Source organism: Canariomyces notabilis, assembly GCF_033297395.1.
Source record: "Canariomyces notabilis strain CBS 508.74 unplaced genomic scaffold N656scaffold_4, whole genome shotgun sequence".
NCBI classification, from domain to species: Eukaryota; Fungi; Ascomycota; class Sordariomycetes; order Sordariales; family Chaetomiaceae; genus Canariomyces; species Canariomyces notabilis.
Window position 1 is genome coordinate 210399 of NW_027041826.1, and position 16222 is coordinate 226620.

At 55.8% G+C, this 16222-nt stretch overlaps 8 protein-coding genes across 8 annotated transcripts; 5 read left to right on the forward strand and 3 right to left on the reverse strand.

Moving 5' to 3' along the window:
* Nucleotides 1-326: 326 nt before the first annotated feature.
* On the forward strand, nucleotides 327-1331 carry N656DRAFT_787575 (uncharacterized protein; the record flags this gene model as incomplete). The annotated part of the gene is made up of 4 exons (XM_064816618.1): nucleotides 327-345; nucleotides 395-460; nucleotides 527-652; nucleotides 715-1331. 4 exons carry the CDS (start codon nucleotides 327-329, stop codon nucleotides 1329-1331), a joined length of 828 nt encoding a protein of 275 aa, XP_064672575.1.
* Nucleotides 1332-1626: 295 nt separating this feature from the next.
* N656DRAFT_476706 (uncharacterized protein) lies at nucleotides 1627-3562 on the forward strand. The gene is made up of 2 exons (XM_064809783.1): nucleotides 1627-1876; nucleotides 1961-3562. The coding sequence occupies exons 1-2, from the start codon at nucleotides 1773-1775 to the stop codon at nucleotides 3312-3314; spliced, it is 1458 nt and encodes a 485-aa protein (XP_064672576.1). The 5' UTR covers nucleotides 1627-1772; the 3' UTR covers nucleotides 3315-3562.
* On the reverse strand, nucleotides 3438-4671 carry N656DRAFT_476746 (mitochondrial carrier). Its single transcript, XM_064809784.1, has 2 exons — nucleotides 3851-4671; nucleotides 3438-3800 (listed from the first exon to the last, which is right to left on the reverse strand). The coding sequence occupies exons 1-2, from the start codon at nucleotides 4449-4451 to the stop codon at nucleotides 3562-3564; spliced, it is 840 nt and encodes a 279-aa protein (XP_064672577.1). The 5' UTR covers nucleotides 4452-4671; the 3' UTR covers nucleotides 3438-3561.
* A 695-nt stretch (nucleotides 4672-5366) lies between these two features.
* Nucleotides 5367-6617, forward strand: N656DRAFT_703821 (WD40 repeat-like protein; the record flags this gene model as incomplete). The annotated part of the gene is made up of 3 exons (XM_064811126.1): nucleotides 5367-5507; nucleotides 5572-5806; nucleotides 5857-6617. The coding sequence occupies 3 exons, from the start codon at nucleotides 5367-5369 to the stop codon at nucleotides 6615-6617; spliced, it is 1137 nt and encodes a 378-aa protein (XP_064672578.1).
* Nucleotides 6618-7168: 551 nt separating this feature from the next.
* On the forward strand, nucleotides 7169-7635 carry N656DRAFT_677074 (uncharacterized protein; the record flags this gene model as incomplete). Its single annotated transcript, XM_064810504.1, has 2 exons — nucleotides 7169-7240; nucleotides 7342-7635. Coding segments are annotated over 2 exons (366 nt in total), but the record flags the coding sequence as incomplete, so codon positions are not given.
* Nucleotides 7636-7970: 335 nt separating this feature from the next.
* On the reverse strand, nucleotides 7971-10067 carry N656DRAFT_776062 (uncharacterized protein). The gene is made up of 3 exons (XM_064814560.1): nucleotides 9728-10067; nucleotides 9382-9651; nucleotides 7971-9313 (listed from the first exon to the last, which is right to left on the reverse strand). The coding sequence occupies exons 1-3, from the start codon at nucleotides 9755-9757 to the stop codon at nucleotides 8360-8362; spliced, it is 1254 nt and encodes a 417-aa protein (XP_064672580.1). The 5' UTR covers nucleotides 9758-10067; the 3' UTR covers nucleotides 7971-8359.
* Nucleotides 10068-10288: 221 nt separating this feature from the next.
* On the reverse strand, nucleotides 10289-11966 carry N656DRAFT_776063 (uncharacterized protein). The gene is made up of 3 exons (XM_064814561.1): nucleotides 11548-11966; nucleotides 11262-11473; nucleotides 10289-11190 (listed from the first exon to the last, which is right to left on the reverse strand). The coding sequence occupies exons 1-3, from the start codon at nucleotides 11617-11619 to the stop codon at nucleotides 10629-10631; spliced, it is 846 nt and encodes a 281-aa protein (XP_064672581.1). The 5' UTR covers nucleotides 11620-11966; the 3' UTR covers nucleotides 10289-10628.
* A 746-nt stretch (nucleotides 11967-12712) lies between these two features.
* On the forward strand, nucleotides 12713-15479 carry N656DRAFT_766298 (uncharacterized protein; the record flags this gene model as incomplete). The annotated part of the gene is made up of 2 exons (XM_064813470.1): nucleotides 12713-12743; nucleotides 12817-15479. 2 exons carry the CDS (start codon nucleotides 12713-12715, stop codon nucleotides 15477-15479), a joined length of 2694 nt encoding a protein of 897 aa, XP_064672582.1.
* Nucleotides 15480-16222: the final 743 nt, after the last annotated feature.

Consider the following 16222-nt stretch of genomic DNA (forward strand, 5'->3'; position numbering starts at 1 on the left):
CGCGGACGGTCCGGCACCCGAGCGGACTGAGATCGCAGAGGCGATTGACACACAAATCAGAAAAGATCATCAGACACTGGCGATTATATTCGGTTCTTTGCCCCGCATGCTGTGCTTGACTGGTCCCTTTTATGCATGTTCTTGATGGTGCCTGTTCCGATCTCAGCATGGAGCCCAGCCGGCAGTCGTCCATCTCGGTGTGCTGAAAGTGACGATGGTTGACAGAAGGCCTCCATGCAATGTGATCTGGGATCCTGACTATTATTGCACTCCGCGTCCGCCCCGGATCTGAACAACGGCGGCGGCAGGCAGCGGAGGCACGGACAATGGCGCCGATGCCGAAATGTGTGTACCCCTTCAACCTCGGCCAAGCTGGTGAATTAACTCATCGCAGGGATCCTCAAGACCCCGCGGGTAGTTCTCATCGTCGTGTTTCCAATCATCAACTTCATCTTGTATTGTACGCCCTCCTTCTCTGAGCGCACACATTCCCGGCTTCTCAAGACACTGACCGCAGGGGCACCAGTAATCCTGTCTCTGGGGTGCATAAACGACTCCCTCAGCGGCATCTCACCCATAGTAGCAATGTCCAACAGTCCAGTGGACATCGGCGGCTCGCAACTCCGAGTAGACCTGCGTGTCGGTTTCTGGGGTAAGCACCATCACACACGTCCTGTTGCTGTCTCCCACACGACCTAACTCTCCTCCGTCTAGGACTCTGCTTCGGACCCGCGCCAGTCAACTGCACCAGCAGTGTCAGCGTCTTCCAAACCAAGCGCGAGAGCCAGATCGCCAGCGAGATCCCAGCCGACCGCGGGGGCGGCAACTTCGCGCTGGCCGGGTTGGCCTTGGGCCTGCAGTCGAGCTTTGTCGTGCTCAGCGGCATCCCGCTGCTGCTGCTCCTCTTTGCCGCTGTCGTTGCCAACATGGTGCAGGTCTACTTCAGCACGCGTGGCATGGGCGACAAGCACGCCAAGGCGGCGCTCTGGGCGCGCAGCCTCGACTGGGCGGCCGCCGCCGGGGCCGTCACGAGCTTCAGCGCGTACCAGTCCATTGTGGCGGCCGCGTCGAGACTCATACGCGCCGTCTCGGGCACGCCGCTGACCATTACCGCCGGGACGACGGCGACGAATCTGTTTGCGGCTGTTGTAGCTATGACGCTGGCCGGGGCGCTTATTAATACCTTTCTGACGGCGGGTGACGCGGGGTTTGATGCCTACGTGGCGGCGAAGAAGAAGGGTGATGGGGTGAAAGAGGCAAATACTGGTGGAGGTGGACCTGGGAGAGTGAACTTCAGTAGAAGGAGACCTGCCTACGAAGTCTTTCCGTAGCTTACGCTAGTGATCAGTTCAAGGGGGAGACTGCTCAGTCAGGTCTGGGTCAGGGGTAGTGATACAGACTTGCCTAATACCAAGATCCTGTCAAAGGCTAGACTTCAGGATAGATACGGGCAGGTAAACGGATGTCATTTATGTCCGATTTTACACATGCCAGACTTGCTCAAAGCAAGACATCCAGTAGTTCTAATAGGATGTGTAGTTACCCCGGATTAAACCCTAACCCTTGCCACTTAAATGAAATCTGCCCAACTTCTACCAAGCAGAAACTGAGTCAAGACCTCAAATTCATAACCATTTCTCACATGAGTATCAAAACAATTTGCTTTGCTTCATTCAGCACTGAAGCCACCTGCAACAAAAGGGCCAATATTCATTGCCCCCTTCATATCGGACCATCTGTTGCCATCTGTTACTTGGGTACCCAAGCTGGCCATGGAATTAGAGCCAGGGGCCGGGCCGGGCTCACTCACACGGCCCTGCTCAAAATGCCGTGCTCGAGAAACGACATTAGAGAGCAGATCCCACGCGGTATGCAAGTGAGTGAGATATGATTTAGAGATTTTATTTTTGTTTTGTTTTTGTATAATTCCATGTTCAGTCACTAATAAGACCCAATGCAGAGACTGTTTCATGAACTTCGTCGCTACAAAATGCATCAAACAAATAGGCCTCCTCGGCAAGGAGACCCGTCCTCCTCCGCCCGCATCCGGAGGCCCGCCTACCGAAACCCGCCGGTACCTTCTCGGACTTTCGCTGGGCGTGTCTTCGACCGTCCTCCTGCACCTCCTCAACGAGAACATCGAATTCCAACTTGCCAAGGGCCGCAACGCCCCCTTCGAGTTGGTAGTCATCCACGTCGACACCAGTCTGTTTCTCCCAGATCAGAACGGGCAGTCTCGTCTCGCCCCCGCCCTTGACGCCTACCGCCAGCGATACCCGCGCTTCACTTTCCACTGCATCCCGCTCTCCTCCACCTTGGACCTTAGCAGTACGAACCCCGACGACATAGACTGGTCCTCACTCCCTTTCCGTTCCCCCTTTTCCCAAAGACAAGGGTCATCAGACTCCGAACCATCACCGCCACAACCATCCATAGACGACACCGAAAAAACCCTCCAAACTCTTCTCGCCTCGCTCCCCTCAGCCGCCTCCCGCGCCGACATCGTCCGCCTCCTGACCCGCCACGCTCTCGTCTCCCAAGCCCACCAGCACGGCTGCCAGGCCCTGCTCCTCGGGCACAGCACCACGGCGCTGGCCGAGCTGACCCTGGCCGAGGCGGCCAAAGGCAGAGGGTTTTCCTTGCCGTGGCTGGTCCGCGACGGGCCCAGCCCGACAGACGACGACGAGGACGACGACGACTTTTCTTCTTCAATTCCAGATGACCACACTGCTACCGCTAGTGTAAACCCTACGTCAAATCATGCAGGAGGGGGAAAGGACCGGGGAAGGAGGAGGAGGTTATTAATCTACCATCCGCTAAGGGAACTGCAGCGGCGGGAACTCGCAACGTACGCCTCGCTGACCGAGCCGGCACTAACCCCCCTCCTCGGTCTCGCATCGCCATCACTAGACAATTCCAACAGCAGCAACAACAGGATAGTCTCGCACAAGGACCTGAGCATCGAGGAGGTCATGGCGCGGTACTTTGGCGAGGTCGAGGCCGAGTACCCCTCGGTGATTGCCAACGTGGTGCGGACGGCGGGCAAGTTGGTGCCGCGGGAAGTTACGGAGCACGAGGGGGACAACAACGATGATGATGAGGATGATTATGAGGATGATGGAGAAACAGCAGGAGGAGAAGGGAGTAAGAAGAAGAGAAGAGAAGGAAGGTGCGGGCTGTGCAGGATGCCGCTTGACCTGGCTGGGGATGAGCGGTGGCGTGGCGAGTTGGGGGAGAAGAAGGAGATAAGCCTCCAGGGGCGGAAGGGCAGGTCCAGGTTGTGCTATGGGTGCGAGAGGTCTACTGCTGGGTAGCTAGGTATGTAGGTAGCTACCTTCGGCTGCCTCTTGGTTGTATATACCATATGGTTTGGTAGGTGCGCGATTTTGAGGAGCCGCACTTGAATGTGGTATCTTGAGGCGGGAGACTGGATTGTCCTACTCCCGCCTGCTCTCTAACATAGGCATCTTGTATGTGACCCCGGTATATACAATGCCAAAGAAGGACTAAACGCTAATTGCCCTTTTCATACCCAACGCCAGTTGATGTGGTTAAAATAAATTATATTGTCTTTAAAGACGTGCTGGGTAAAAACCGCTCCTCCACCCTTCTGATGAGCTTGTTCGTCTGCTCCGCAAGGGTGAGTGTCAAGATGGTATGCGGCAGGATTCTGGCGAGATGCGGCACGACGCCCTTGTAAATGGCAAAGAAGCCCTCTGTCCGGATCGTCTTTGCCAGGCAATCAAAGACACCCTTGTAAAGGTTGCCGTTTTGGTTGTACAAGCGGGACATGATGGTGTCTACAAATGTCAGCTATTGCTCTGAAACTGAGACCATCGCGGCGACTTACCTGGCGGGTGCATGACAACGCAGACTACAAAGCCGCTGGCCGTACTGCTGGCGAGGTGGAGAGCGAGGCCCTCCTCCATGCCCAGATGCCGCATTAACCGGCGCTTCGCGAAGAAGTACGTGGGCAGCTGCACCGAGCTCCCAAACCCGGTCCGGATCATGGCCGCCCCAACGCCGCGGTACAGGCCCCGCACCCCCTCGGCCCCGTAAATCTGCCGGAGTCCGTCCCACGCGTTCCGGTACTGGTGTTGGGTGCCGACGGGTAAGAAGGGCGAGTAGCTCTGCAGACGTGTCTTGACCAGGAAGAAGGGGCTGCCGGCGGCGGCGCCCATGACGCCCGACGCGGCGCCGCAAAACATGTTGATGCCCAGGTTCTGCGTCTTGCCGTCCTTGAATATGAGCGTCGCTAGCGTGTTGCGCATAGGTTCGTAGAAGCCCAACCGGCAGCCGTTCAGCAGCACCTGGTATATGTAGGCGCACCCGATACCGCGATAGATGCCGCGCAGCCCCTCGTTCCTGACAATGACAGAGACGCCGTGCAAGGGGCCGCGGTAGTGGTGTGGTTGGTGGCCCTTGTCCTGGAGCTCGCCCTGTAGCTGCATGCGGATCTTGACCGTCTCGAACGGATGCGTGGCCGTTACGGCGCCGCACGCAGCGATGCCGCCCGCGATGAAGGCGCTTGTGCGATGGAAGACATGTCAGACGTCTCTTTCTGGCCACAAGCGCCTGCCCGATGGATGTGCGGGGAGCTTCGGAAGGGCACCTACCCAACTGTTGTCGACATTGCGACCGTGGTCGAGCTCGCGTGCTATTGTGCGACTATGGATGGGACGCTGTGTCGCCGAATTGCAGGGTCTGTCCCGGCGTTCGGAGGGGAGGATGTTGTTCGGGAATCCAACCGTCACCTCTCTTGCCGCATGGGGATTTGTTGAAGAAAGAGGAATATTGACAGCTTATTAGACACCAACACCGAGAGCGAATATTTCCAATTGAGTTGTCTAGTGAGGACTGATGCAGGTCTAGACCGCTTATATCCGATCCATCATCGCGCTGACTCGGCTTCGCGCATAGGTACCGACTTATGGACCAACCGTACCGGCCCGCGCAGTTGTAGAAAGTGAAATTCTGTCTGAAAAGAGGGCAGGGGTTGCTGCGGACATCGGACCCTAATGAGGGAACCTGAGTGAGATTCTTGCTGGAGGCGCGACCGCCGCCATATTGTTTTGAAATGGCAAGGGCCGATTGCCGTTTGGGAAGCGTTTAGCACAGACCAACTCTCCGGATATCGGGGGATTCGCCGCATGTTTTGCCAGGGGAACCTTGAGGTTCTGAATTCTGATGCAATGGCGGCCGAGTGTTCGAGGTAATAGTTATCCATGACTTACCGCCCGGCAGAATTGGCTTTGAGCTGGAGCTCCATGTTGCTCGACCTGCAACTTGCTTCCCTTCCTTTCCTTTGAACCCTCTCCATCGGGCACATCGAGTCGCGCGCTACAGCGCTGGCCGGCATCTTCAATATGGCATCTACCCCAATGGATATCGATGATGCATCCCCGGCAGCAGCTACCCCGTCGCTCAACATCACGCGGACCCTGGGAGCTAATGTCTCCAGCACAGCAGTCGTTAGTGATGTGATATCGCTTTTCAGGCCGACAAAGGTGACTACTAGTGATTTTGAAGTTCGGTTCCGTTTTGCGCCTTCGCTAATCCCCCTTTCTCCAGCTGTTTAGGCGGGATGACATCAAAGAGGGCAAGCCGCAACCCCATATCTTGTCGATCGACTTCGATGACCCGGGCGAGCTCTGCATGACCTCGGAGAGCGACGAGACTATACAGCTTTACAGTGTAAAAGAAGGCAGGCACGACAAGAGCCTACTGAGCAAAAAGTATGGTGTACGACTGGCCAAGTTCACACATACGAGCTCAAGCATTATATATGCCAGCACTAAACAGAATGGTGCGTTCCTCGAGCCTATGCTTCACCCTCGTAACTGACACAATGTGCAGACGCGATCCGATACCTTGCTACGCATGACAATTCCTTCATCCGGTACTTTGAGGGACATGAGGGCGCCGTCACCAACCTCGCTATGCACCCTGGCTCCGACAATTTCATATCCTGCAGCATCGACAACACGGTGAGGATATGGAACATAGGTACAAAGCAGTGGACCGGCAAGCTTTACCTCAACTCGCCCTACCTGTCGGCGTGGGACCCGTCAGGCAACATCTTCGCCGTGGCATCGCCGACCAGCGGGAGCATCCTCCTCTACGACTATCGCAACTACGAGAAGGGGCCGTTTTCGATCTTCGACGTGCTTAAAGCACGCGGGCCGGCAGATGCAGAAGCCGCATTCAGAGGCTGGACGAAGCTCGAGTTCTCCAACGACGGCAAGCACATCCTTCTCGGATCACGTGGTGCGGGCCACTTCCTCCTGGATGCGTTTGACGGGAGCCTGAAGGCGTATTTGAAGAAGCCGGGCGCTAGTACGAGGCGGTTAGCGGTGGGTGAAACAGAAGGCGGAACAGTCGAGAGCAGTGGGGAATGCTGCTTCTCCCCCGACGGCCACTTCGTGCTGAGCGGAGCAAGGTCAGATCTCGTGATCTGGGACACTCTGACTACCCCTTCAGGCGACAAGGTGCTGGACCCTGTGCATGTCCTTGAGGAAAAACGGGAGACGGCTGTGGTGGCGTACAACCCCCGATTCAACATGATTGCCACAGCCGATCAAGAGCTCGTGTTCTGGTTGCCTGACCCTCATGTGTAGGACGGATGGGATGGTCTCACTTGGGATGTGCTGGGTCTCTTAATGGCGAGGCATGGGAAAGTGATTGTGGATGATTAAGATACCCAATTGCATGTTAGGGCGTATAGGCGTGATAACGGCGATTTCTGTTGACTTGTAAACTACTAAAATGCTGTTGGCGTCTCAGAGATGACAACGGATATGCGAAGGAGGATGAGAACTTGTGGGCCACTGAGTGACATGAAAGCTCCCCCGCATTGGGGAAACCCCACCAAACTTAGAAGGTTCCCACCACAGCAAGAACACCATCAAAATCCGAACCTCGATCGATTCTCACAAAGTGCACGCTATTCGCGACCGACCTGGATACCCGAACAGCCACCTTGCGCGGCCTTGCTCCCAAGACCATATAGGGATCACTTATTTGATCTGATATCAGATTTCCTCTTTTGGCGGGTATAATCAGCAGCGTAACCAACCACCGTCGCGAGCAGGCCCGCTGCCCATCCCGGGCTACAGAGCAGAACACCGCCTCGCTCCTCAGCAATATCAAAACCACCCTACAGAACACGATGCCTTACTACGATAAATCCGAGGACTGGCTGCACCAGTCTGCCCTTCTGCTGCAAGCGCGTCCCTCAACGGTAAAAACCACCAATTCCTCTCCCCATTGAACCCCCTATTGTTTTTCCCGCCTTCCGCTTGTCTACCCCTTTCCCCATTTTACTAACAGTAAATAAATCAGACGCGAATAACAACACGGTACCACCTCAAACCAGCCCGGCGGCCTCGCAAATCCAAAAAGTCAGGATCAGGAGAAGCAGCAGCAACATCAACGGAAGAAGGAGATGCACAGCAACAGCAACAGCAGCAGCAGCAGCAGCAGAAACCCCCGCGCGGCCACCTCGTGCTCAAGACGTACGACGCCGCCTCGGGCGCGACGCTCAAGTACAAGACGTCCAAGGCGGCCGAGGTGACGCGCCTGGTGCAGATGCTGGGCACGCTGGGCCGGCGCATGGCTGCGCTTCCCGTTCCCGAGACGACATCATTACCACCAACAGCAACAGCAACAGCAGCGCGGGGGGATGATGTGGTTATGGGCGAGGCGGCGGCTGGGGCGGAAGGGAGTGGGGTGCAGACTCCTACTGGTAGTAGTACTGCTGCTGTTACCCCTGGGGCCGGTGGTGGTGCTGTTGCGGGACAAGGGCAGGGGCAAGGGCAGGGACAGCAAGCTGGAGGAGGTGGTGGTGGGGGGAAGGGGAAGAAGAAAAAGGGCAAGAGGTGAGAAGGTGGATCGTTGTGTCAAGATGTCACATATGTGCATACAGGCCGTGGATAAACGTGTGAATTTGCCGGACATTAGCACAATGCGAGTATCCCAGGTGGAGGAACGTGCTTATGCCATAACACATCAATTCCTAGACTATGTCTACATCCTCATCCTTTCCCAAGCCATAACCCAGTTCCCGACTCCCATCAGCTTCGTTCAACATGAAAGAGACCCTAGCGGGTGTCGTATTTCCCAATCAACGCCAGACGCCTCCATGCCGCAACAGCCCAACCCGCGCAGCACGTTATACACGCGACAAGAATATCCAACATCTCCGAATCAAGGGAGACGCAGACAGACAGATCCCATCGCTCTTCTATGCCAGAACGAGATAGAAGGGGATAAAAGGAAAGACAACAGGAATATCAGTACAAATGGGGTATTAGAGAACGAGGCGAGAGGAAGCGCGCCATGAAAGGGCACGGCAGGAGCTTCAGAAATCCTCGTCAAATGTGAAGTCACCCCCGTTGTCACCCTTAACCTCTTCCTGCTCGGTCTGGTTGGCAGAAAGCTTCTTGGTGCCGGCCATGACGCCAGCCTTCTGGTACTCGCCGACGCGCTTCTCAAAGAAATTGGTCTTGCCACCGAGCGAGATGTTCTCCATGAAGTCAAAGGGGTTCGTGGAGCGGTACACCTTCTCGTTGCCGAGGGCGACGAGCAGGCGGTCGGCCACGAACTCAATGTACTGCTTCATGAGGTTGGCGTTCATGCCGAGCAGGGCGCAAGGCAGGGCCTCGGTGAGGAACTCCTGCTCAATCTTGACAGCGTCGACAATGATCTCCTGAATAACCTGCTTGCTCGGCCGGTTGTTGAGGTGCGAGAAGAGGAGGCAGGCAAAGTCGGTGTGCAGCCCCTCGTCGCGAGAGATGAGCTCGTTGGAGAAGGTCAGGCCCGGCATGAGACCGCGCTTCTTGAGCCAGAAGATGGACGCGAATGCACCGCTGAAGAAGATACCCTCGACGGCAGCAAAGGCGACGAGCCGCTGGGCAAAGGTCGACTTCTGATCAGTGATCCATCGGAGGGCCCAGTCGGCCTTCTTGCGGATGCAGGGAATTGTGTCAATGGCATTGAAGAGGTGCGTGCGCTGGGCAGGCTCCTTGATGTACGTGTCGATGAGGAGAGAGTATGTCTCGGAGTGGATGTTCTCCATCATAATCTGGAAGCCGTAGAAGCAGCGTGCCTCGGGAACCTGGACCTCGCCGCTGAAACGCTCGACCAGGTTCTCATTGACGATGCCGTCCGACGCGGCGAAGAAGGCGAGAATGTGAGAGATGAAGTACTTCTCATCATCATTGAGCCTGTTGTTCCAATCGTGCAGGTCCTTAGACAGGTCAATCTCCTCGGCAGTCCAGAAGGAAGCTTCGGCCTTCTTGTACATCTGCCAAATCTGTGGGGTGATGTCAGCACGCATCAGCACGCGTTCCACTTTACGCGACCAGACGCGTCAACACGTACCTCGTGGTACTTGATGGGGAACAGCACGAAGCGCTGCGGATTCTCCTGCAGCAATGGCTCGTCGGCCACATCTGACTTGGCTTCAGGAACAACAGCAGGCTTCTCTGATTCCTTTGTCGACTCCATTATAGACTTTTGGTGGTTGGCGTCAATCTCTGCCTCAAGGGTGGCAAGGTCGGCGTCGAAGGGCGCGTTCTCCTTGTTCGAGGCCGAAAAGTCAAGCTTCTTCACGGGGGATTCCATCTTGAAGGCCTCAATGGCAGATGCAGCCTGCAGAGAGGTGCGTGTTAGCTTTGTGACGCGACAGACGCGTCCATAGTGGGACGCGCGGGGCAGTTGCACGAACCTGCTTAGACGGAGTGATCTGGGTGGTCATTGTCGAACGTAAGGAGGAAGCCGGTGCTGTGAAGATAAAAAGATATACAATCCCGCTAGGCTATATGATGTCAAGAGACAATTGCTTGCTGGCGGTGGCGGGTTGGGAGCAGTTGCAGACAAAGATGTGTGGGAGAAGAAAACGAAGCTGAGCGCGCGATCTTAAATGCAGCACGTCAGCACGTGGTCCCACTATTACAGTGGAAATCTACGCGACAGGGGTTCGCGTCAACGCGACTTCTTGACCCTGCATTCTGCGGCGTCAACACTCCCGAGACCCAACCACCCGATTCATCTCGAGAAATGATCCACTTGTGGGCTGAAAACCTGGTCGGCGATTTCTCGCTTTTATCAGATCCTCGGCCGAACCATCTTATAAACGCACACGTAAGGCACAGTCATCGTGGAGGCATTGGGCAGTGTTGCCTGGCGCCATCCACACTGTTCCAGCGAGGAGTGGGTCGAGAGAAGCAGGCTTCCAAGGTCTAAGACTCCAATTCGAGCCGGACCCAGGGACGGTAGAGAACGGTGAGGGTACCATGTCAATGATTTCCATTATCCATCGCTATCCATGACTCAAATACCTCAAAAGCCAAAGGTGCACCATGCCCGCCAGGATCCTGCAGTACTAGTAGTACTAACTGGACCAGGTGAGAATGCACCGTGTTGAGGGGCTGTCCTTTACTCCTTATAGAGTCCTTCGAAATGCTAGATACGAATCTGCCTGGCATACAAACAAGAACATACGAAACCGAAACGCCGCCGCAATGCCTAGTGGTATTCAGATGCCATCATACGGATCCTCACTCGCAATTTTTTCCAAGCAATGCCGTCCCCGCTCAAGAACCGAAACCTTCCATGGCCAATTGACACTACCTCCAGCTCCGCTTGGGTTGGTCTCTAGGATCTTGTACTGCCCCTCCCTTCCTCTGGTCCCGGGGATCTTGTACTTCCCGTCCCTTTCTCTGACCCGTCATACTTCGTAGCGGGGCTATTGCTGCCGAGGCGCCCGGAATGCTCGCCATTGGAGCTGCTGGTGCCGGTCGAGGGTTTGCCGCAGGGGAGGGCGTCACAGGGGCTGGCGCGACAATACCTGATGGCTCAACGCCGGTCTCGACGTCCCGGTCTCCTGGGGCTAGCCGTAGCTCGTCGGGGAGCCTGACCTTGTCCTGGCCGTCTGGGTTCTGGACTGTGTTTGCCATGCGTGCTTCACCGACCGCAGTCAGGTATGCATCAAGCAGCCAGGCGTTGCGTGTATTGGCTCGGAAGTACGCATCGGCCAAGTCTCCAAGGAACGGGACGAAGCCGACCGCCAAATCGATGAGGATATTGGTGAACATCCTGGCGTACAGGGTTTTTGGCAGGCCACCCTTGATTCGCGAAGCCTTTTTCAACAGCATCATGCCCATGAAGAAGTCGAAGAAATCACCAATGCTGACGGTACATTCTGTCAGCCGGGAGCGCTCACACATTGCAGCCGGGGAAATCCTTGCAGAGGCACTTACACAGGCACGAGACCAAATATGGCCGACCAGCCAAATACGAATCCGAAGCAGCAGAATGTAAAGCACATATCCCACCGATAGGCCCTCTTCCGGACGCTCTTGAGAATCTTGGCCTCATCGTCCGTTAGACCCGGCGGGATAGCTCTCTCTTTCTTCTGGTACTTGACGACTGTGCCATTTTTCACGACGGGTACCTTCTCGTAGTAGGGATTCTTTGTTCGCAGGAGTTAGTATCTATTCATCCATGCCACAATGAACGACTGAGGTGTGCAGGTGAGTTGCATACTTCTAGGTTTGTGTTCTTCTTCCCCAGCTTCTTGAAAGCCGCATCCTGGAGGTACTTAACCGCCAGGTTCATGGCGATGACTTCACGGATGGTGTGTGGGAAGTATGGATAGTTTTTTGCAAAGTTCAACAACCTCACAGGGAAGTATGAAAAATGGACAATGGGCCGGCCGAGATATAAAACGTCTGTCTTTGTTCTGAATTTTGGAGGCTGCAGATCTGCTGATGGCCGTGATCCAACGTCGGTATTGGATGGGAGGACTTGTCCGTTTCAGGCCCGCGCTTGTAAGGCCCGATTTGGAAACGCTTTTGGCGCTGGCTCAACGAACCACAGGCCGACCCGCTAGTCTGTCCGGGGTTACAGGGCGAGCAGAAACTGAAGGGTAGAAGAAACCTGAAGCGCCTGCTGGCCGATGGGCGATGTCCTCTTCATTTATGCATTGTATTGGTCTCTGTCTCATCATGCTTTGTGTGCACCTAACCCATCCACCAACAACCAAGTCACGGCATGGTTGGTCGTCCAAGTTCTTGTTTCTGGGTGATGACGTTTGTGGAGACCCTCTGGCTCTCAAACTCTTGCAACAAGGCCTCCTGCAAGCCACCGGAATGCATCGGTAACCAACGGTTGGCCTCCGAAAGGGCTGTGGGGGAACTGCACCGCCACAATATTCCAGCTGTGAGACTAGACTGTGGCGAAAGCTTGCAAGAAATGTGGCTTGGCGGGTCACTTCTGCAAACCTTCGGTTGTGCTTGAGGCTTGAGTCGGTCTTCACTCCTGTGGAGCAAATGAATGCCATCCACGTCGGCACGTAACCTTACAGGGTAACGTTGACGTTCACACATAGCGACGACAGTGCCGGAACAACCTCGTTCTCGGAATCACATATCTTGCTTTTCAAGGAACCGAATTGAACTGTCTATTGCGCAAACTCAACTCAAAGACTTCTTTTTGTTTACACAAGCTGGTGGGGAGATTCACACCTAGTGATCCCCGCCTTAACCGTTCCCGATCGCAACCACAAACGGCCACCCACAGCGCGGCCACACACGGCGGCCCAGCAACTAAACAAAGTCGGAGCCAACGCAAAGACACATATAAATAATCAAGACAAAATACTTCCCAATATTTTCGGTCACCGTGGATATGCTTGAGCAAACGCATCACCATGGCCGAACACAAGATGACACTCGAAGATTGTATGTTTACTCGATCCGACCTTCTGCGCGGCGCCGCTCGCTGCGTCGGCGGCCTGCTGACTTCCGCTTGCAGGGTTGGACGACCTCTGTGTCCGATTCATCATCAACCTTCCAAGAGAAGATCTCTCCTCGGTTGCGCGTATCTGCTTCCAGGTTGAGGAGGCGCAATGGTTCTACGAGGACTTCATCCGTCCTCTGGACCCCACTCTGCCGTCCATGTCTCTGCGGAGCTTCTGCCTGCGCATATTCCAACACTGTCCGCTGCTCGCGCCCTTCTCTAAAGAAAACCACATGCGCGCCTTCGAGGAGTTCCTCCAATACAAGACGCGAGTGCCCGTCCGGGGTGCCATCCTTCTCAACGAGGCAATGGACTCGACCGTGCTTGTCAAGGGTTGGAAGAAGGGGGCCAGCTGGAGCTTTCCCAGAGGCAAGATAAACAAGGACGAGGATGACCTGGACTGCGCGATCCGCGAAGTCTACGAGGAGACTGGCTTTGACATCAAGGAGGCCGGTCTGGTGCCCAAGGACGATGAGGTCAAGTACATCCAAATATCCATGAGGGAGCAACAGATCCGGCTCTACGTCTTCCGCAACATACCCATGGACACTGTATTTCAGCCGAGGACCCGGAAGGAGATCAGCAAGATCCAATGGTACAAGTTGTCCGAGTTGCCCGCCTTCCGAAAGGGGCGCAACAGTCATGACGATGCTGCCTCGGCGTCGAATGCAAGCAAGTTCTACATGGTGGCTCCGTTCCTGGTGCCCCTGAAGAAATGGGTGTTGCAGCAGAAGAAGAAGGACGCTGCCCGAGCAGCCAATAGCTCTCATTTACCTGTCCAACTCCTAACCGAGGAGCCCCTCACCGAGGACGACATAGGGGCCCAGACCGAGCCCGTGGCCGCTCCTTCAAATGATATAGAGACGCTCGAGGGAGCCACGCAAGAGCTTCAGCGTCTTCTCAAAATCCAACCCCCGCCACAGGGCTTGCAGACGAGCGCGTCAACGAGCTCTAATGCAGACAAAGGGGAGGCCCTGATGGCGCTTCTGCAGAAGAGAGCCGAACCCACCCCATCCGAGCGCCCTGATCAACCCACACTGTTTGATCTCACGTACACGAGTGCCCCGGAACCTCCCAGTTCGCGCCATCATCATCCGGCCCATCGACATCGGGTCCCCAGTTATCAACAGCCACCATCCTTTGCGCATCCACCAAGTACGACCCATCCTGGCTCTCCTAAATATGTGAATCAGGCTCGAGCACCTGCTCAGGTCCCGATTCAGGTACCCGGCTTGAACCCATTCATGAACCCAGTACAGGAACCGCGAAAGGAGCCGGTCCTTGTGCACCCCCGGCCACTGCCGCCTCAAGTGCAGCAATCGCTCCTTACCAGAGGCATGCTCCCCACCCCAGATGTCGCAGATGCCGCCAGTCAAAGTGGTCTGCAAGCCCAGCAAGGCGGCGTGAACCTGTTCACGAATCGTAGGCAGGACGTCTATGGAACTCAGCAGCCAGTCTCAAAGCCACCTCCACTGACGGATCACGCGATGTCATTGCTGAATGCCTTCAAAAACGGCGCACACAGTGAAAACAAGCCGTCCGGTGGCCACACTGGTTTGGAGAGCGCTTCGGGGCAAGCAAATACCCAACAGCACCATGCAGCATCCTGGGCCAACCTGCCGGCGACACAGCCATCAAACCCTGCAGCGCAATACCTGCCATATCACATGGCGAACCTTGCACAGCCAAGGACCTCACCCCGCGCAATGCAGCCTCAAGACGTCCTGGGCGCCATATCCAAGCCCTCGCAGTTGCCAGATTCACACCGATCGGCATTGCTGGATATCTTCAAACGATCGGGTCCCAAATCTCCACTGAGCAATGAGATCACCATGAAAGCTGCGAACTTGCAGGAAGGAAACGGCTTTGCAAGGCTAGATCAGCCAGGCAGCCCTGTTCACAAGGCATCATCTGCTGCCGAGGCGATCGCTTCAGCCGGGGAGGTTAACGGTGCACCAGTGCGAGCGAACGCAGTGTCGCTACCGTATCGAGCTGTCCAGATCCTGAGCCGTCCAAAGCAGCCAGAGGCAAGCGAAGGCCATGACTTGACGGGTGCACAGACACAGATGCATCACCTGCAGCAGCGGTTCAGCCCCATGGGGTCGGCCAGACACGGTGGCCGGAATTTGGGCCGTCACGGTCTGCCGTCACCCCGCGACCGCTCGTTCCTGCAGCAGGCCGATCAAGGGGCCCAGAGATCGCCTCAGATCAACTATGCCGGCCAGGCGGCCGCCCAAGCGGCCGGGTTCCCATACACGCAATCACTGCCGCAATCTCCGACGGGCTCGCAAGCTGTTCCCCCGTTGTATCAACAACAACCACAACAACCAATGGCCATACTGCGGCGCCGGCAAGACTCTAATCCGGAGCAAAGGCAGAAACTGCTGTCGCTATTTGGAAAAGAGGTTGCCGCTTCGCCGACCGGATTTGGTGGGAACGAGGACAAGGGCAAGGCGAGAGACACCACCGCGGCTGCGTTTGTTGTTGACTCAGCCCAGTCGAGCAACTCCCCTCGCTCACGGGTGGCATCTATCACCTCGCTGGGTCGCGGCGGGGAGAACATTGTGAGCAGCAGCTCGCCTACCGCGTCGCGCCGCGGCAGTCAGACGCCGATCTCGCCCGCCGACCGCAGCTTCCTGCTGTCGTACCTGGAGTCGGTCTCGAATTCGGCGCGGTAGGTTTAGGGGTGCTGATTGTTAGTGGGAGATTCGAGCCGGCTTTGGGGTGAGGATACTTAGTAGCTATTGTCAAACGAAAAGTGTCACGGGGTATTCTGCTTGACGGTTTACCCAGGGTTAGTTGAGGAAGCCACCGGATACCAGGTCTGTGAAGGCCGGCCGCTGCAGGATGAGATTTCCTGAACGGGGCCTCATGCGGTGTGAAACTGCACTGAACAGAACCCCCGTGCCTGGTTTGGACTCTGTACGGTCCTAGATAAGGTACCTACGTACGTAGGTGACGACCTATGTCAAATTGAGATACGGTTTGCGGACACGTTGCTTCAGTTGCGCATCCAGGAACTTGGATTGGTTAGAAGATGCTCAAGAGCGAGGAGCGTCTTGCTCCTGCTGTCCTATGACCTGGATGCCCACGAAAGGTGCAAGTCCAACCCAGCGTGTACTGTTTCACGCCAGTACAAACCCCCCCTCCTCCTTCTTCCCCTCTTCCCCCTCTACCAGCGCAATGCTCAAACCTCATGCCCACGCCCTCCATGGGCAGACATGGCATTACCAAGGGATCAGAGAATGTTACATATGTTCTGCTAAGACCAACCTAGATGCTCCGGTCTACATGTATGTATCCCTAGGCCGCCGTTACGTGCTTGGGGAATATAGTAGTAGATCTACCCTACAAGCAATCAGTCCAGTTCTGCTTCTCCTCAAATTGCTAGTTCAGGCTTCTATGTACCTAGATTAGAGTA

Bases quoted from the DNA above. Each gene is read 5' to 3' on its own strand.
- N656DRAFT_476746 (XM_064809784.1), bottom strand. From the start codon at position 4,451: ATGCAGCTACAGGGCGAGCTCCAGGACAAGGGCCACCAACCACACCAC. The intron at 3,801-3,850 runs GTAAGTCGCCGC...TGACATTTGTAG, and splicing joins CGTTGTCATGCACCCGCCAG to ACACCATCATGTCCCGCTTG.
- N656DRAFT_776062 (XM_064814560.1), bottom strand. From the start codon at position 9,757: ATGACCACCCAGATCACTCCGTCTAAGCAG. The intron at 9,652-9,727 runs GTTCGTGCAACT...ACCTCTCTGCAG, and splicing joins AGATCACTCCGTCTAAGCAG to GCTGCATCTGCCATTGAGGC. The intron at 9,314-9,381 runs GTACGTGTTGAC...ATCACCCCACAG, and splicing joins TCCCCATCAAGTACCACGAG to ATTTGGCAGATGTACAAGAA.
- N656DRAFT_776063 (XM_064814561.1), bottom strand. From the start codon at position 11,619: ATGAACCTGGCGGTTAAGTACCTCCAGGATGCGGCTTTCAAGAAGCTG. The intron at 11,474-11,547 runs GTATGCAACTCA...CTGCGAACAAAG, and splicing joins AGAAGAACACAAACCTAGAA to AATCCCTACTACGAGAAGGT. The intron at 11,191-11,261 runs GTAAGTGCCTCT...ATGTACCGTCAG, and splicing joins ATATTTGGTCTCGTGCCTGT to CATTGGTGATTTCTTCGACT.
- N656DRAFT_476706 (XM_064809783.1), top strand. From the start codon at position 1,773: ATGGAATTAGAGCCAGGGGCCGGGCCGGGCTCACTCACACGGCCCTGC. The intron at 1,877-1,960 runs GTGAGTGAGATA...GACCCAATGCAG, and splicing joins AGATCCCACGCGGTATGCAA to AGACTGTTTCATGAACTTCG.